The following is a 15,498-nucleotide window of genomic DNA, read 5'->3' as shown; positions in this document are numbered from 1 at the left end:
TCTGACAAGGGCTGAGGAGATGGCCCAGCAGATAAAGCACTTGCCACACAAACATGAAGACCCACATTCAGATCCCAACCTGGAGCTTGGAAGGCAGGGAGGGGCACATGATTTCTGGAGCAAACTGGCTTGCTAGACTAGCTGGTATCAACAAGCTCTAGATTCAATTTAGAGACCCTATCTTAAATAAGATGAGAATGATCCATAAATATTCATAACCTCAATCTTCCATCCTGCACATACTCATGTACACACACACACACACACACACACACACACACACACACACACACACACACGTTACACAATGGAAGTAAGCACATACTATCAGACATGACCAGCACACAAACCTCAGAGGTTGAAATGAAGAGGACTGCCCACACAGAGCTGTGCTCATGTATATATATGGAGGAACTGGTACTCTCAAACTACTATTGAAATGTTAGGGCAGTTTCTTTTGTTGTTTTGCTGCAACAAGGTCTCGCTTATTCTGTAGCCCAGGCTAGACTATAACTCATTATGTAGCTTCTACTAGCTTCAAACTTAAGGCAATCCTCCTCACTCAGCCTCCCCTGTGCTGAGATTATAGGCATCAGCTACTACAACCAGGCTTGGCAAGTTTTTTGTTGTTTTAGTTTGGTTTTTGGTTTTTCAAGACAGGGTTTCTCTGTGTAGCCCTGACTGTCCTCGAACTCTGAGATCTGCCTGTTTCTGCCTCCTGAGTGCTCGGTTTAAAGTTGTGTGCCACCACTGCCCGGCTGGCATGTTTCTTGAATGTTAAATACACCACTGCCACATGACCCAGCCATTCCATTCCTAGGTATCGATCCATTCGGAATGGAAAGTATGCCTATCAAGTGCACTGTGCAGCAGCTTCACTTGTAACAGCCCCAAACTACCCACATGTTATTCAACAGATAAGTGGAAAAACTGTGGTCTAGTAGGCTACAACTCAAGAATAAAAACACAAACCACTGACACACCAGAGTACGATACAGGTGGATTTCAAAATAACGAGGCTGAGTGAAGGAAAATGAGAACACTATAGTAAAGTCTCAGTTGTCTGCTATGTAATCCCACGTCTACGAAACTCTACAAACCGCAAATGTACACTGAGACCTGCTCAGGGATGGACAGGAAGGCACAGCTGAGGGGGAGAGGAGGAGGAGGAAGGGAAGCATGGAGAAACTTTGGGAGGTGGAGGACATACTCATTATCTCATGTATCTGGCTATAAGCTTTTGTTGCTTGGTTTTGCTGGCAGTAGTAGAGGTTGAAGCCAGGACCTCAAGCATGCTAGGCAAGCACTCTACCACTGAGCTACAGCCTCAGCCCTCTTTCCTGTTTCTTGTGTTGAGGAGAAGGTAACTCCAGGGCCTTGGACAGTGCATGCTTTATTATTGAGCCAAATGCCCAGCCCCTAGCTATATTTACCTTGTTTGGGGAAGTCTAATGTTGATGTCATGAAGTACCCCATGTCAAAATTACTGTACAAACTTTAAATATGTGCAATTTATTGGATGGCAAGTGTACATTAATAAGGCTGTTAAAATGACCAAGCAATAATCCAGTGGTTCTCAACCTTCCTAATGCTGAGACCTTTAATACAGTTCCTCATGTTGTGGTGACCGCCAACCATAAAATTATTTTCATTGCTACTTCATAACTGTAATTTTTGCTACTGTTAGGAAATGTAGTGTAAATATCTGATATGCAGGATATCTGATATGTGACCCCCTATGAAAGGGTTATTCAACACAAAAGGGGTTGTAACCCACAGGTTGAGAACCACTGCAATAATCCATTCTTAGCTAAATAAGCACTTATATTTTTAAATCCCGATGACTGAATCCAACTTTCCACTTTAAGTAGAAGCAAACCCACATTTCCAGAATACGCATAATCTGGCATGAGCTGTACCAGTCACTTTACATGTGCTAACCTTACTACCATTATCTTAAAGCTACTAGTTATAAACCAGAAGTGGGAAGGTAAAAAGGATACCACAAAACTCTAGAAACCAGACACAGCCTCTTCTTTTTCTACCTAACCCTTTTAGTATCTACAGATCAAACATATGATATCATCAATAACCAGCAGATTTGAAATCTGAACCCATCAGAGGAATTTTCGTTTTGTTTTGTTTTGTTTGCTTTAAAACAGGATCTCACTATGTTGCTCTGGTACTCCCTATAATAGCTTTCTTAATTTGCAATCCTCCAGCCTCAGCATCAGAAGTGCAGCACCACACTTGGCTAAAATCTATACATTTAACTAGAATTCTCACTACAGTGGAAGGTTAACACTGGATATTTAAATTTTATGTTTTTATATAATAAATTTTTGAAGGAGAAAGAACCTTTTTGCTTTTTAATAATGTAAGGAATTTAAAAAAAAAAAAGGAAAGTGGGCTGGAGAGGTGGCTCAGTGGTTAAGAGCACTGGCTGCTCTTCGAGAGGACCCAGGTTCAAGTCCCAGCATTCACATGGCAGCTCATAACTATCTGTAACTCCACTTCCAGAGGATCTAACACCCTCTTCTGGCTTCCTTGGGCACCAAGCACACACATATTGCTCAGACATCCATGAAGGCAGAACATACGAAAAATAATTGTTTTTTAATGAAAAACAATGAAGAAGACATCTTCAAAGGCTTTTAAATGTTGACTACTCTTCCAGACCTTTGCCCTGTGAGTAGGGATCTGTACAGAGGACCACACTAAAGTAGTTGTAGAACAGAAGTGCCAAAAGGAGACAGGTCATGTCTGGAAACACTTTTACTAAGGGGAGTTGCGACTTTATTACCTGGATGTACAGAATTCTCCTATAAATACCCCCAATGAACAGCACTTTTGTTTGGTCCAATACCGTTCTGTGTAATTAACCAACTAAGCAGTTCCCTCATTGTATTTACTTAAATCCCTACTTATTTCCAAAAAGGATTTAAAATGGCTCTTCCAACTATAAAATAGGATACCAACTGGCAAGCCTCTAAGAATTCACTCATTTTCTTAGAAATCATATTAATCTTATTTTAAATAAAATAACTGTAACCATTTAAAAATACAGAATATTTTTATTGAAATTTAAATATTGAAGCTGAAATGTTGCTCAGAAGCAAAGTGCCTGCTAGCACACTTGAGCCCCAAGTTCAATTCCTAGCCCTAAGGCAGAGGGAGAGAACTTAAAACCAAGCTTAGCATTTGGGGGTCCATCTTTTAGTATGCATTATGACAAGCTCTCAGAAGCTGGTATTCTGACACTTGGGACTTGAATATTGCTATGAGAGATTTTTCTGTTCATTTAGCATCATCTAGCATACTATATCTAGTAGCAACTCCTCACAGAAGTGTTTCTAGCCGGGTGGTGGTGGCAGTACTCAGGAGGTAGAGCCAGGTGGATCTCTGTGAGTTCGAGGCCAGCCTGGTCTACAGAGTGAGTTCCAGGACAGGCTCCAAAAGCTACACAGAGAAACCCTGTCTTGAAATAGATAGATAGACAGATAGATAGATAGATAGATAGATAGATAGATAGATAGATAAAAGTGTTTCCAGACACGGTCACTGTCTGCTATTGGCAAGGTGTGTCTGGTCAAGCACCATGGTTCTACAACTACTTTAGTGAGGTCTTCTACTCTCTGGCATATGTCTGTAAGAATGCTCAACATCTGAAAGTCCTGAAAGATATCTTCTCCAGTGATTTTCATTTTTTAAAAAGAGTTCTTAAATTAATAAAGCAAAAAAAAAGTTTTTTCTTTGTAAGTATTCTATTTTCAAACAGAGGAAGCTAGTTCTACAAAATATCCAACATGTGTGACATCTCATGTTTCCCAAGTTAGGAGACACACACACACACAGAACATACACACACACAACCACAAAAACCACATGCCAAAGAAACATAAAGAAACCAATCCTTAATCAACCATGGCAGTTACTTTAAGAAATCTCAATTCCCTGTTGTAACTCAGCTTTTTAGTTCTGCATTTATGCAGTCTACAGCTTGTCTCAAGTGAGTGTCAAGTTGCACTAAGTGTCCAGTTTCCAACTGCCATTATTTTGTAATCCATCTACATTCACGATGACTTTGTATGTCTCAGATGTATCTTTTCAGACAAATCTGGCTTCAATGACAACTCCAGGATGAAAATAAAATGTTAAAAACCTCTACCATAGTTAAATGGTTTCCATAAACTGGATTAAATTCCTTTCTCATTATACCACAGGAGTAAGTACTTGTGATTTTAGCTGTCATACATGTAGGAAGGATGAAAAACAAATTAAGAGACACAAAATCTGGATTTCATTTTTTGATTTAGTCTTCCATCAGCTTAGTAGAAACATGGCCTACCTTAACCTTTCTCTCTCTCTCTCTCTCTCTCTCTCTCTCTCTCTCTCTCTCTCTCTCTCTCTCTCTCACACACACACACACACACACACACACAGGCAATAAGATCTCTATTTCTAGACAGATTGCAAAAATCTATTATAGTAATTCATGTGAAACCCTTTGTAGACAGTAAAGCACCACACAAATGTTGGGTGTTAGTCGTGGTGTCTCAACACACTAAGGAAACATATCCCAGGAACAGACACACCGTATATGTTTAAGTCACTTTCCAAAGTAGTCAGTCATTAGGAAGACAGCTTGGGACGAATGAGAATCCAAGCATCTGGGCTCTAACCTCAGTTACACTATTATTCTGTACATGGGCCCTGGTCAACTTTCCTTTTCATCTCAAATTTCTCCACTGGGGGAAAAATAGAGAACCAACAGTTCCATAAGTACATAGTCCTGTCCTTCTCAACGTTATCTATGACCAAGTTTCCAAAACCCTCCTGTTAACTTTATATCCCAAACTCGGCTCGGCTTGGTCTTTGGAAACCCTGAAGTTGAAGACAGCCGACAGTGAGAACATTTTAAGGAACACTGAATTCTGTACAGTTGTCGAGAATCTCGTTCTCTATAATCAGTTTTCCTCCTAAAGGACAGCAAAAATGAAGAACGGAGTACAGAAGAGCAGGGCGGGGTCCTTCCCCACAAGCTTCAGGAACCACCCACTTCCCAAAGAGGTGTAACTGCTTCCTCCCGGCCCTCACCTGCCAAAAAAACTTGAAAGACTACGGGTTCTACTGCCCGAGCGAGCGAGTCGGCGAGCATGTTGCTTTTCTTTCCCCTTGGGCGGGGATGGCAGCAGTCATCTGGCCAACACGCCCTCCCAACACCATTACCCACACCACCAAGTGTCCCTCAAGTCTCATCAAGGACTTAAGTTTCTAGCCTGACCCTCGTGGCCTTTATTATTTCCGGACCCCAAACTCCAACGTGGGTCTCTTGCGGGTCGGGGCTGCCCGGTCTGTGCCAACTGCCAAGCCGCCCCCTTCTTCCCTCGCCGCCCGCCGCCCGCCCTCCCGCCCTCCCTCCGTCCCGCGCGTGGGCAGAGGCGCCGCCGGCCCTCACTCCCGACCGCGCTCGGTCGCGAGGGCGAACCCCGGAGCTCGCGTGGGGCGACGGGCCGGGGGGCCGGCGAGGCCGAGGCGTCGCACACGCACACACACACGCGCGCACACGCACACCGCCCACCTCACCCCCCAGCTCGCTCCCCTCCTCACCGATGACGATGCGCAGGTGCTTGAGGCGGGTCAGCGCGTCCTTCTTGGTGTCCAGCACCTTCTGGGTGGACTTCTTCACGTCCCCGTGCGGCTTCTTAGAGAACATCCTGCGGCCGCCGCTGCCGCTGCCGCTGCCGCCGCCGCCGCCGCGGCCCCTCCCGGCCGGGTCCCGGCGGCCCAGCGCAGGCGGTGGGCGGGGAAGACGAGGCTAGCCGCGGCGGCTCATGCGCTCCCCCGCCGCGCGGGCCCCGCCGCCAGGCCCGCCTCACGCCGCCCCCGCCGCCGCCGCCGCCGCCGCCGCCGCCGCCGCTGCACGGAACCTGCGGCCCCGGCTCCAATATGGCGGACCGGCCCCGCGCGCTGCAGCGACGAGGTGACGCGGAGCGGGGGCCGCCGCCGCCGCTGTCGCTGTCGCCGCTGCCGCCGCCCAGGCCGCCCAGGCCGCGGCCCGGGCCCCACAGCCGCGGAGATGGAGCGCTCCGCCGCCGCCGCCGCGCCACTCCTCTCTCCCTGAGGCCCCCTGAAGGTTGAAGCGTCTCAGCTTCAACCGCGCAAGAGGCCAAAACCCAGCCGTGTGGGTGATGGAGTTTCACGACTCTGCCGTCGGTGGCGAACGGTCCCCGTGGCAACCGCCTTCTGACGTCAGGTGCTCGTGACGTCACGCTAGCGTGAGCTCATGCCCGCCGCTGTAACCTCTTGGAGGGGGGCTCAGAATCGGTTCTTAGCACAGCTGGAGGAGGGCAAGGGAGTTAAGGAGGGTGTTCTTTACCGTGTGCTGGGTGTAAACCGCAGTTCCTAGAGGTTTGGGGTTTTTAATTTTGTTTTGGTTTGTTTTTTTTAAAAAAAGATCTTTCCTCTCCACTCTTTAAATCACTCCTGGTAATTTAAGATAAACGTAAGAGTGGATAGATGTACAAGGCCAGCTTGATACCAGCTCCGAAGCCTTGGCTGTAACGTCATTTCACTTTCTAATTTGGATTCTTCCTGTGTTTTGCAAACTATTCACTTTCTAATTTGGATTTTCCCCGTGTTTTTGCAAAATCATGATTAAAAATGTACTGTGCCTTAGAGATGCGTAGGAGTGTGGTACATCCTTTTCCTTTAAATTCCCATGCACATGGATGGCTAGGGCTACAGCTTGCTGGTGATCTCCAGTGCCAAAGAGAGAGAGAGAGAGAGAGAGAGAGAGAGAGAGAGAGAGAGAGAGAGAGAGAGAGAGAGAGAGAGAGAGAGAGAGAGAGATAAACAAAATATCTTGTACGAGTCCCACCATGTATCAGAGAGAAAACTTGAGAAATCTGGATGATTGTAAAGGAAGGCTGTATTAGCCAGTGAAGTACTCACATAAATCCAGAGGAAAATCTGTAGATGGCAAGCAGAACAATTAACTGTGTGTGAGTGCTCTCCTGTCCTCCCAGCCTTTGGGAGGTGAAACGGAATTCAAGGCCAGGCTCGGCTACATTAGACCATGTCTCCAAAACAAAACAGGACATAGAAAGAAATGAAAATATGAATAATAATCACAGGATTATACAACTCTTGCTTCCTTGTCAGTGTCTACTATGGAATAATTTTTTTTTTGTACACTGTGAAGATGTGTCTTTGCCAAGGCACCATCTGATTGATTTAATAAAAAAGCTGACTCCGCCTACAAATGTCTCTCATTGCCCATCCCTAGGGCCCACGCACTTACTCATCTGCCTTCTGTCACTCTGAATTCATATTTGTTAGAGGTTTTCGTTTGTATTTTTCTTTAAGAGATTTTTAAAGATTTATTTTTATTTGTTTATTTGGGTTTTCGAGAAAGAGTTTCTCTGTATAGCCCTGACTATCCCGGAACTCACTCTGTAGACCAGGCTGGCCTCAAACTCGGTTATCTGACTGCCTCTGCCTCCTGAATACTGGGATTAAAGGTGTGTACAACCACAGTCCAGCACATAAATTTATTTATTTGTTTGTTTGTTTACTTACTTATTTTGGTGGTTTTCCTGCCTGTATATCTGTGTAAGGGTGTTGGATCACCTAGAACTGGAGTTGCAGACAGCTGTGAGCTGCCACTTGGGTACTGGGAATTGAACCCAGGTCCTCTGGAAGAGCAGCCAGTGCTCTTAACCACTGGGCCAAATTATTTTCACTTTAAACTCCCCCCTACAGGTGTCCTTTGAGGCCAGAGGTGTCCGGGACCTTGAAGCTGTACTTACAGGCAGTTGTGAGCCACCCAGCGTCGGTGCTGGGAATCAAACTTGGATCCTCTGCAAGAGCATATTCTTCCTTAACTACTGAGCCGTCTCTCCAGCACCCTTCTTTTTTAAGTTTTACATAAAATCTACAGAATAGTATGTTTTCGTCCAGCTTACTTCATTCAACATAACATTTTTAACAGCAATGCATTGTGTTATCAGTAATACTTCTCTTTAAATAGAAATTCACCCATGAGTACAGCAGCATGAACTCTCAGAGTCCCTTAGGAAGAGGCAGGAATTAATAGGAGGCTTCTGAAAAGTAACAAGATACATAAAAATGTGTGTGTAATCCGATTCAAAAGTTCTGCTTCTAGAACTCTTTTTTTTTTTAAGCATGTCAGAAATGGGGTGGGGGGTCTTTGTAAAATATTGAACCATGATTTATAAGTGCATGAACTGATGGTGTGATGGCTCCGTGGTATGGTTAAGGGCAAGGCTTTTTTTATTGTAGATGTGAGAGAACAGCCAGAGGCATCTGGAAGAGTCCAGAGAAGAGAGAGTCAGTAGCAGAGTGAACATGGCCAGCAGACTGGGCCTGCCAGGAGAGGAGCAGAGCAGAGATTGATGGGAGAGGGCCTGGCTCACTGTGGGTGCTACCACTCCTGGGTACATGAGCTGGAACTGCATGAAAAAAAGCAAGCTGAGCAAACCATGGGGAACAAGCCAGAAAACATCATTCAGTCCTCCCTGGTCTCTGCTTCAGTCCCTGCCTCCAGGTTCCTGCCTTGAGTTCCCTTCTTATAATCGGAAAGAAACCTTTTCCTCCACAAGTTGCTTTGGGTCATGGTGTTTATTGATAGAAATCTAACTAGGCTAGCCATACAACTATGAAAATTGATCACTGTGAACACTTTCTAGAATGTTTTTACTAGTATATATTCGTGCTATATAATAATGCATCACACCGTGACACTTCAGACATATGCGTAACGTATTGCCATCACAGTCACCTCTCACTTCCCTTTCGTGCCTCCCACTCCTCCCGTTCCTCTGCCCAGCTAGTCCCACTCTCCTTTCGTGTCTTTTTAATGTGTGTGATTGTAGGAAAGACGACCCTCTCCCTGTGGGGGGAAATGAGGGAAAAAAATCTTTTTATTCCTAAAGACAAGCAAAAGCAAAACAGCTTCTTATAATTCATTTATTCATTTATTTTTACTTTATGTGCATGAGTGTTTTTCCAGCGTGCATCTAAGTACACCATGGACATGCAGTGCTCTCAGAGGCCAGAGAGGATGTCAGGTCCCCTGGAACTGGAGTTATAAGCCATCGTGAACCACTACGTGGGTGCTGGGAACCGAACCCGTTAAGTGTTCTTAGTCGCTGAGCCATCTCTCCAGTCCTAACAAAACAGTTTTTGATATATGATTCTACAGAATAGGATGCCAGCGCAGAAGAAAGGCAACATGCTGGCATGCTGATTTGGCACGAAACAGTGCTTTTGTTTGTTTTTAAATCCTCTATGGCAAGAAATTCTTACTCTCTTTTTCTGTAGGCTGGCACTCCAGAAAGATGTGATCTTCATGCTTCTCTAGCGAAACACCCTTCCCAAATTCACCATCCTATTGGCTCATAAGAATGCCTGTCACTTTCCACGTCTTAGAGCTCCAAGGCCAGCAAGTACCAGCCTCTAGCTAACAGAGAGGGGGACATAGCACCTCCTGCGTACTTGTGACTCTGATGACCTCCAAGGGCACCTCGTACTGATACCGAACCATATCATTTATCTTTCACACGATCCAATGCGTTGCATTAGGGTTATTTACAGTATGAGTAAGAGTTTGCTGAAAGGTGCATCGGGCACCTTACTAGTGACTAGACCACGGAAGAAAATGTCTCTCCATCCCTCATCAACCGTTAACTGCATGTAAATTCTCAGGGAGGGTCAGGGCCCCCAAAACTACTTGCTCCAGTGGCTGTATGTTGATGGGCCCAATCTTCTGCAACTTTTAAGCAGGTAACCAGGGCTAATGGAGTTCCAGAGTACAACAGCATGTCATATTATCCTGGTCAGCATTCCAAACCTCTCCCACCTTGCCAGGCTCTTAGCATCCTTCCAACCCTTCTCTGTTGGGAGGCATGCGGCCGAGTTTCAGACCAGTATATGGGTGCGTGTCCAACAGGTCTCCAGATGAGGCAAAAGCCCACAGGGACAGTCTCACTTAGCAAAGACCAGTGGATTTCGTTACAGCGCAGAATACTGCTGGGACCGCTCAGCCACACACTCTCTTCTCTCTTTTAATATTGATGGTTCTCTTGGTGATTTTAGTGTCATTTTGTCAATCATGCATGGGACAGATGTGATCATTCCTGGAAACCCCATTTTTTTTCCTCAAATATTTTCCTCTAAAATTCTTTAGGAACAGACACTGCTCAGGTTTCTTGTCTGGGGACGCTAGCTGTCACTTCAGACCCTGGTAGCTGTTCTGATTCAGTGCTGACAGGATCGGAGGCAGATCTCCCTTCTGATTGTTGTTGATTGAAAATATGTGCCTAGGTCAATCACCTTTTAGGCCTGGCTGCAGCTGGACCTTGGCACTTCTCCAGTGGTCCTTGTTCCCCTTTAGGGAGCACTATGGGTGCCCCATAATGGCTGGGCAGTCAACAATCAATTTCTATCCTCAGTGTTTGATAAGTTATGAATCTCTGCAATACCTGCTGGCCACTGAAACAGACGTTTCTCCTACTGAAGTTGACAGCAGCATGTCTACGTGCATAAACATAGTTATTCAGAAGTAGATTTGACGCCGGGCGGTGGTGGCGCACGCCTTTGATTCCAGCACTCGGGAGGCAGAGGCAGGCGGATCTCTGTGAGTTCGAGGCCAGTCTGGTCTCCAAAGGGGAAAGGCGCAAAGCTACACAGAGAAACCCTGTCTCGAAAAACAAAAACAAAAAAAGAAGAAGAAGAAGAAGAAGAAGATGATGATGATGATTTGACGGTCACGTCATGCCCATCTAGCAAAACAACAGAGGTTTCCTTCATGAGCGCCATGACCGCCTCAGCCACAGGCTTCAGAGTGGGTTTACGATGGGAACTTCCTCCTGTGGGGAAGACATGGAATACAATAAGAAAGCTAGGTGGCTGCTCTCCAAACCAGACTTCCCACTGTTGCATCAGTGGCCTCATCTGGCCTATCCAGTTAGTTTTGTTGCAGTGTCCAAAACTGAATAAGGCTATTGATGACAAATCTCCCTCAGAAGCCTGCGTTCCACACCTTCCGGCCCTGGGAGAGCTAGGCGGCGGGGTGGGGTGGGGTGGGGCGGGGGCGGGGGGCGTGGCTTCCAGCCCAGTTCGAGCTGTATATCTGCATCAAATGCACACGGCTGTCTTCAGCAGCAGGGCGTTACCGTCCACTTCTGATGAGCAACCAACAGCAGTGGCAGCTGCCTGTATAGTTTGGGGATCTTGTTTTTGAGGCAAGGTCTCACTCTATATGTATATATTGCATATTATATATGTAATAAACATATAAGTATATAATTTATTATATATTATATAGGCAATAATTAATATGTAGACATACATAATATGCATAATAATGCATATTATATAATTATATATTTAGAGCCTCTAAATGCCCCTGCCTCAGCCTCCTCAGTGCTGTAGTTATGGGTACGTAGCATCACACTCAGCTATGAAGCCTTTCATTTATTTTACATTTATTTCTCTGTGTGTGTGGATGTGCATGCGTAGAGGTCAGAGCACAATTCATGGAGGTCACTTCTCTCCTTCCACCATGTGGATTCCAGGGATTAAATCCAGTTCATCAAATTGACTCACCTGCTTGACTTGCCTTCTGAGCCATCTTGTCGGCCCCTAAGACATTTCGTGGCATGGAAGATACTTGGCAATATTAGATGAAAAAAATATGGCTGCAGGGTTCAGTCCCTAGCATTACAAAAAAAGTGAATGCAAAATGAAAATGTGTACTCTATCAAATTTTGAGAGAAATTATATTTGTAAAATAATTAGACATAAAGGTGGAAAATATGCCGAGCGGTGGTGGCGGCGGTGGTGGCGGTGGTGGCGCACGCCTTTAATCCCAGCACTCGGGAGGCAGAGCCAGGCGGATCTCTGTGAGTTCGAGGCCAGCCTGGGCTACAGAGTGAGTTCCAGGAAAGGCGCAAAGCTACACAGAGAAACCCTGTCTCGAAAAACCAAAAAAAAAAAAAAAAAAAGGTAGAAAATACTCCCAAATAGTGATTATATTTACCAAGTAAAACTGCAAGTATTTTTAATTTTCTTTTTTATATTTTTTAGCTTCTATTTTCTCTACAAAAAGTATATACTGCTTTTACAAAAGTTTTTTTTTTTAATAAAGAAAATCTAGCCGGGCGATGGTGGCGCACGCCTTTAATCCCAGCACTCGGGAGGCAGAGCCAGGCGGATCTCTGTGAGTTTGAGGCCAGCCTGGGCTACCAAGTGAGCTCCAGGAAAGGCAGCAAAGCTACACAGAGAAACCCTGTCTCAAAAAAAAAAAAAAAAAAAAAAAAAAAAAAAAAAAGAAAATCTAGTGCACTGATCTTCTGTGTATATTTATGTATGGGTGTTCACATGCTATGGAGACAGAAGGCCAACAGTTGAGTGTCTTCCTCAATTACTCTCCACCATTCATTTATTTATTTGCTTATTTACTTTCTTACTTATTTTGAGGCAGGGTATCAATGTGTAGCCCTGGCTGGCCTTGCACTTCCAGAGATCCACTTTGCTCTGCCTCCCAATTGCTGGGATTAAAAGGCATTCATCACCACACCTGGCCTTCACCTTATTTTTTAAAAATGTATTGCTATTGTTTTTAATTATATGCATGTGTGTGTATCTGTGTACTGGTGTGTGCACATGAGTGCAAGTGCCCTCTAAGGCCAAAGGTGTCGGATCCTCTGGAGCTGGAGCTAGAGGGGTTTCTAAGCACTAGTCATGGGTGTTGGAGGAACTGAGGTCCTCTGCAAGAGCAGTACATGCTCTTAATCTCTGAGCCATCTCTCCAGGCCCTCCACCTTATTTTGAAGACTGTCTTTTCACTGAACTTGGAGCTCACTGATTCAGCCAGACTGGCTTGTGGTGATATTTTATTTGTACTGAAATGTTATTTTAATTTTATGTTAATAAATAAAGTTGCCCTGGGGTCAGAGCTATTAGAGCCATAGTGAGAGCGTGGTGGTTAGAAGAGCTAGGTAGATTTCTGTGTGTTCAGGGATACAGCCAGTATTGGAGACATACGCCTTTAAGACCTGGAGGGCGGTACTTACAGGCAGTGATGAGGCAGTCATGTGGTTGGGTTTACAACCAATGAGAAGGCAGAACAGAAAGATTATTTAAACAGGGACACAGGAAGTACCTCCCTCTCTCGGGGAAGCTAGGAGCACTGCAGGAGGTAAGATTTTATCTCTGAGCTCTGACCTCTCGGCTTTTCTCTTTTACCTTGGCTCTGTGTTTCTTATTTTAATAATACGATTGGTTACATCTACATCTGGCGCCCAACGTGACAAGAATCCATTAAAAACTGCTTGGGGCCGGCTCCCTAGCCGGAGCAGCCGGCTCCCTAGCCCCAGCCCAGGTCTGCTTGGGCTCAGGCCGGACTGTGAGCTGCTTGCTTAAAGCCAGTGCTACAAACAGCTCAGGCCTGCCCTGCTAAACAGGGCCCCTGGCTGTAAAGCCAAGCCTTGACTCGGCTCAGAGGGAACAAGTGGCTGGCTTTAAGCTTTAGCCGGCTACCCCTTCGCTTTCACTTTCACTTTCACTTTCGCTTTCGCTTTTGCTTTCTCTCTTGCTTTCTCTCTGTCTCTCTGTTTCTCTCTCTCTCTCTCTCTCTCTCTCTCTCTCTCTCTCTCTCTCTCTGGATTTACACCTAGGACTCTAGGTGGCTGTTTTGAAATTCGCTCGGATTTCTACTGTTCTACGCAGATTTGGTAAGTCATAAAGGAAACTATTTAAAAGACAAATTTTTTCCACATTTAAAAAAATGGGTTTCCTGTGTACATTGGAAGAAAATTGGGTTTTGTTTGAAATTTTAGGCAGTCTGACAATGGAACAACTATATGAAAAGATTAGTATTATGGGAATTATGCAGTTAATCACCATGCTTATTCTCATTTTACTATTTAAAAAGATAGTCGATTTAAGTGCCAGGATAACAGCTTTAGAAAAACCTGTTAATTTTAACAGTGAAGTTGGTTCAAGTTTGGATCATAAGGTTACAGAAAGAAAGCCTGTTTTCACACAATCATCCTTAATTTATCCTGTAACCGTACAGCAGATGCCTGATCAAATGGCTACACAAAATATCTGGGCTCCAATTGAACTGATGGATTTTAAAAGGTTTAAGGAGGCAATAGTATCTTATGGCATGCATTCCCCATATGTAAAGCAAATGTTAAACTCTTGGTCAACATATAATAGGATTATACCACAGGACTGGCGGGACCTTGCACAAGCTGTTCTGGAACCCAGCCAGAGAATTCAATTTCTGACTTGGTTTAAGGAGGAAGCTAGAAACGTAGAAACACAATGGAGGGATAAAGGAATACAAGTTTGTCAGGATCAGCTTATTGGAGAAGGCCAATATGCTTCAATACAAACACAATGTTTATATGATGTTCAAACTGTAATTTTATGTCGAATGGCAGCCTTGAATGCATGGGACAGAGTTGATGAACCAGGAAAAAAACATGAGTCATTCACAAAGGTTATGCAAGGCCCTAAAGAATCTTTCACAGATTTTTTAGAAAGACTGGCTTCAGCAGTAAACAGAATGGTCTCAGGATCAGAAGCTAGTAAGGCAATAATTGAAGCTTTGGCATTTGAGAATGCGAATGCAGCATGCAAAAGAATAATCAGGCCGTTAAGGGCAAGATCTGCACCTTTGGAAGATTGGATTAGAGAAACAATTAATGTTGAGGTTGATGAGCATGATACGTGGGTAGGAGAAGTAATTTCAAAAGGTTTGAGGAGTGTTAGATGTTTTGGGTGTGGAAAGCAAGGACATTTTAAAAGGGACTGTAAACAGGTCATTCCTAGAAGCAATGTTTCTTCAAGGAACAATGGCAACAGAATGCCCCTTCCTTCTGGAGTATGCAGAAGGTGTGGTAAGGGAAAACACTGGACCAACGAATGTAGATCAACAAAGGACAGACAGGGTAATCCTTTGCCTCAGTTTTCGGGAAACTCCCGGAGGGGCCTCATGCAGGCCCCCATAGCAAAACCAGTTCAAACCTTTCCTGCAGCTGTAGAGGAAATCCCTGCTCTGAGCGATTAAATAACCAAATGACTATTGGAATAAATCAGGCTGGTCAGGATGATGAAAAAGAGAGAATAGAAAATTCAGGAGAAAACATAAAGAAAATTTTTTGGCAAACTTCTATTAATGAACAGAGACCAAAATTAACGATAAAAATAAATGGTGTTTTGTTGTCTGGTCTGGTAGACACAGGTGCGGACATTACCATAATTGCACCAGAATTTTGGCATCCAGCTTGGCCTCTTCAGGAGGTAAACGTTCAACTGTTAGGAATTGGGACATTATCTGGAGTGAAACAGAGTACAAGATGGCTGGAATGTATAGGTCCAGAAGGACAGAGAGGAAAATTAAAACCATATGTCGCTAACATAGCTATGAACCTGTGGGGTCGAGACTTGTTGCAACAATGG

General features: G+C 44.7%; 1 protein-coding gene across 12 annotated transcripts in view; it reads right to left on the bottom strand.

The window, feature by feature from the left end:
- Ralgapa1 (Ral GTPase activating protein catalytic subunit alpha 1) overlaps positions 1 to 5,775 on the bottom strand; it is a 216,549-nt gene extending 210,774 nt beyond the window's left edge. For 4 of the 12 annotated variants that reach the window (XR_013044287.1, XM_042260602.2, XM_076550638.1 and 1 more), the window contains exon 1: positions 5,611 to 5,773. Coding sequence is in view for 8 of the 12 variants with exons in the window: in XM_042260602.2 (XP_042116536.1) it covers positions 5,611 to 5,716 (106 nt within the window). In the remaining 4 variants the exon portion in view is untranslated. Of the gene's footprint in view, positions 1 to 5,610 lie in introns of all 12 variants that reach the window. The other 8 variants (XR_013044289.1, XM_076550639.1, XM_042260606.2 and 5 more) reach the window with 4 other exon arrangements.
- Positions 5,776 to 15,498: the final 9,723 nt, after the last annotated feature.

This window comes from Peromyscus maniculatus, chromosome 14, assembly GCF_049852395.1.
Source record: "Peromyscus maniculatus bairdii isolate BWxNUB_F1_BW_parent chromosome 14, HU_Pman_BW_mat_3.1, whole genome shotgun sequence".
NCBI lineage: Eukaryota > Metazoa > Chordata > Mammalia > Rodentia > Cricetidae > Peromyscus > Peromyscus maniculatus.
Note: the sequence above shows the minus strand (reverse complement) of the source record. Positions and strands in the feature narration are given on the sequence as shown.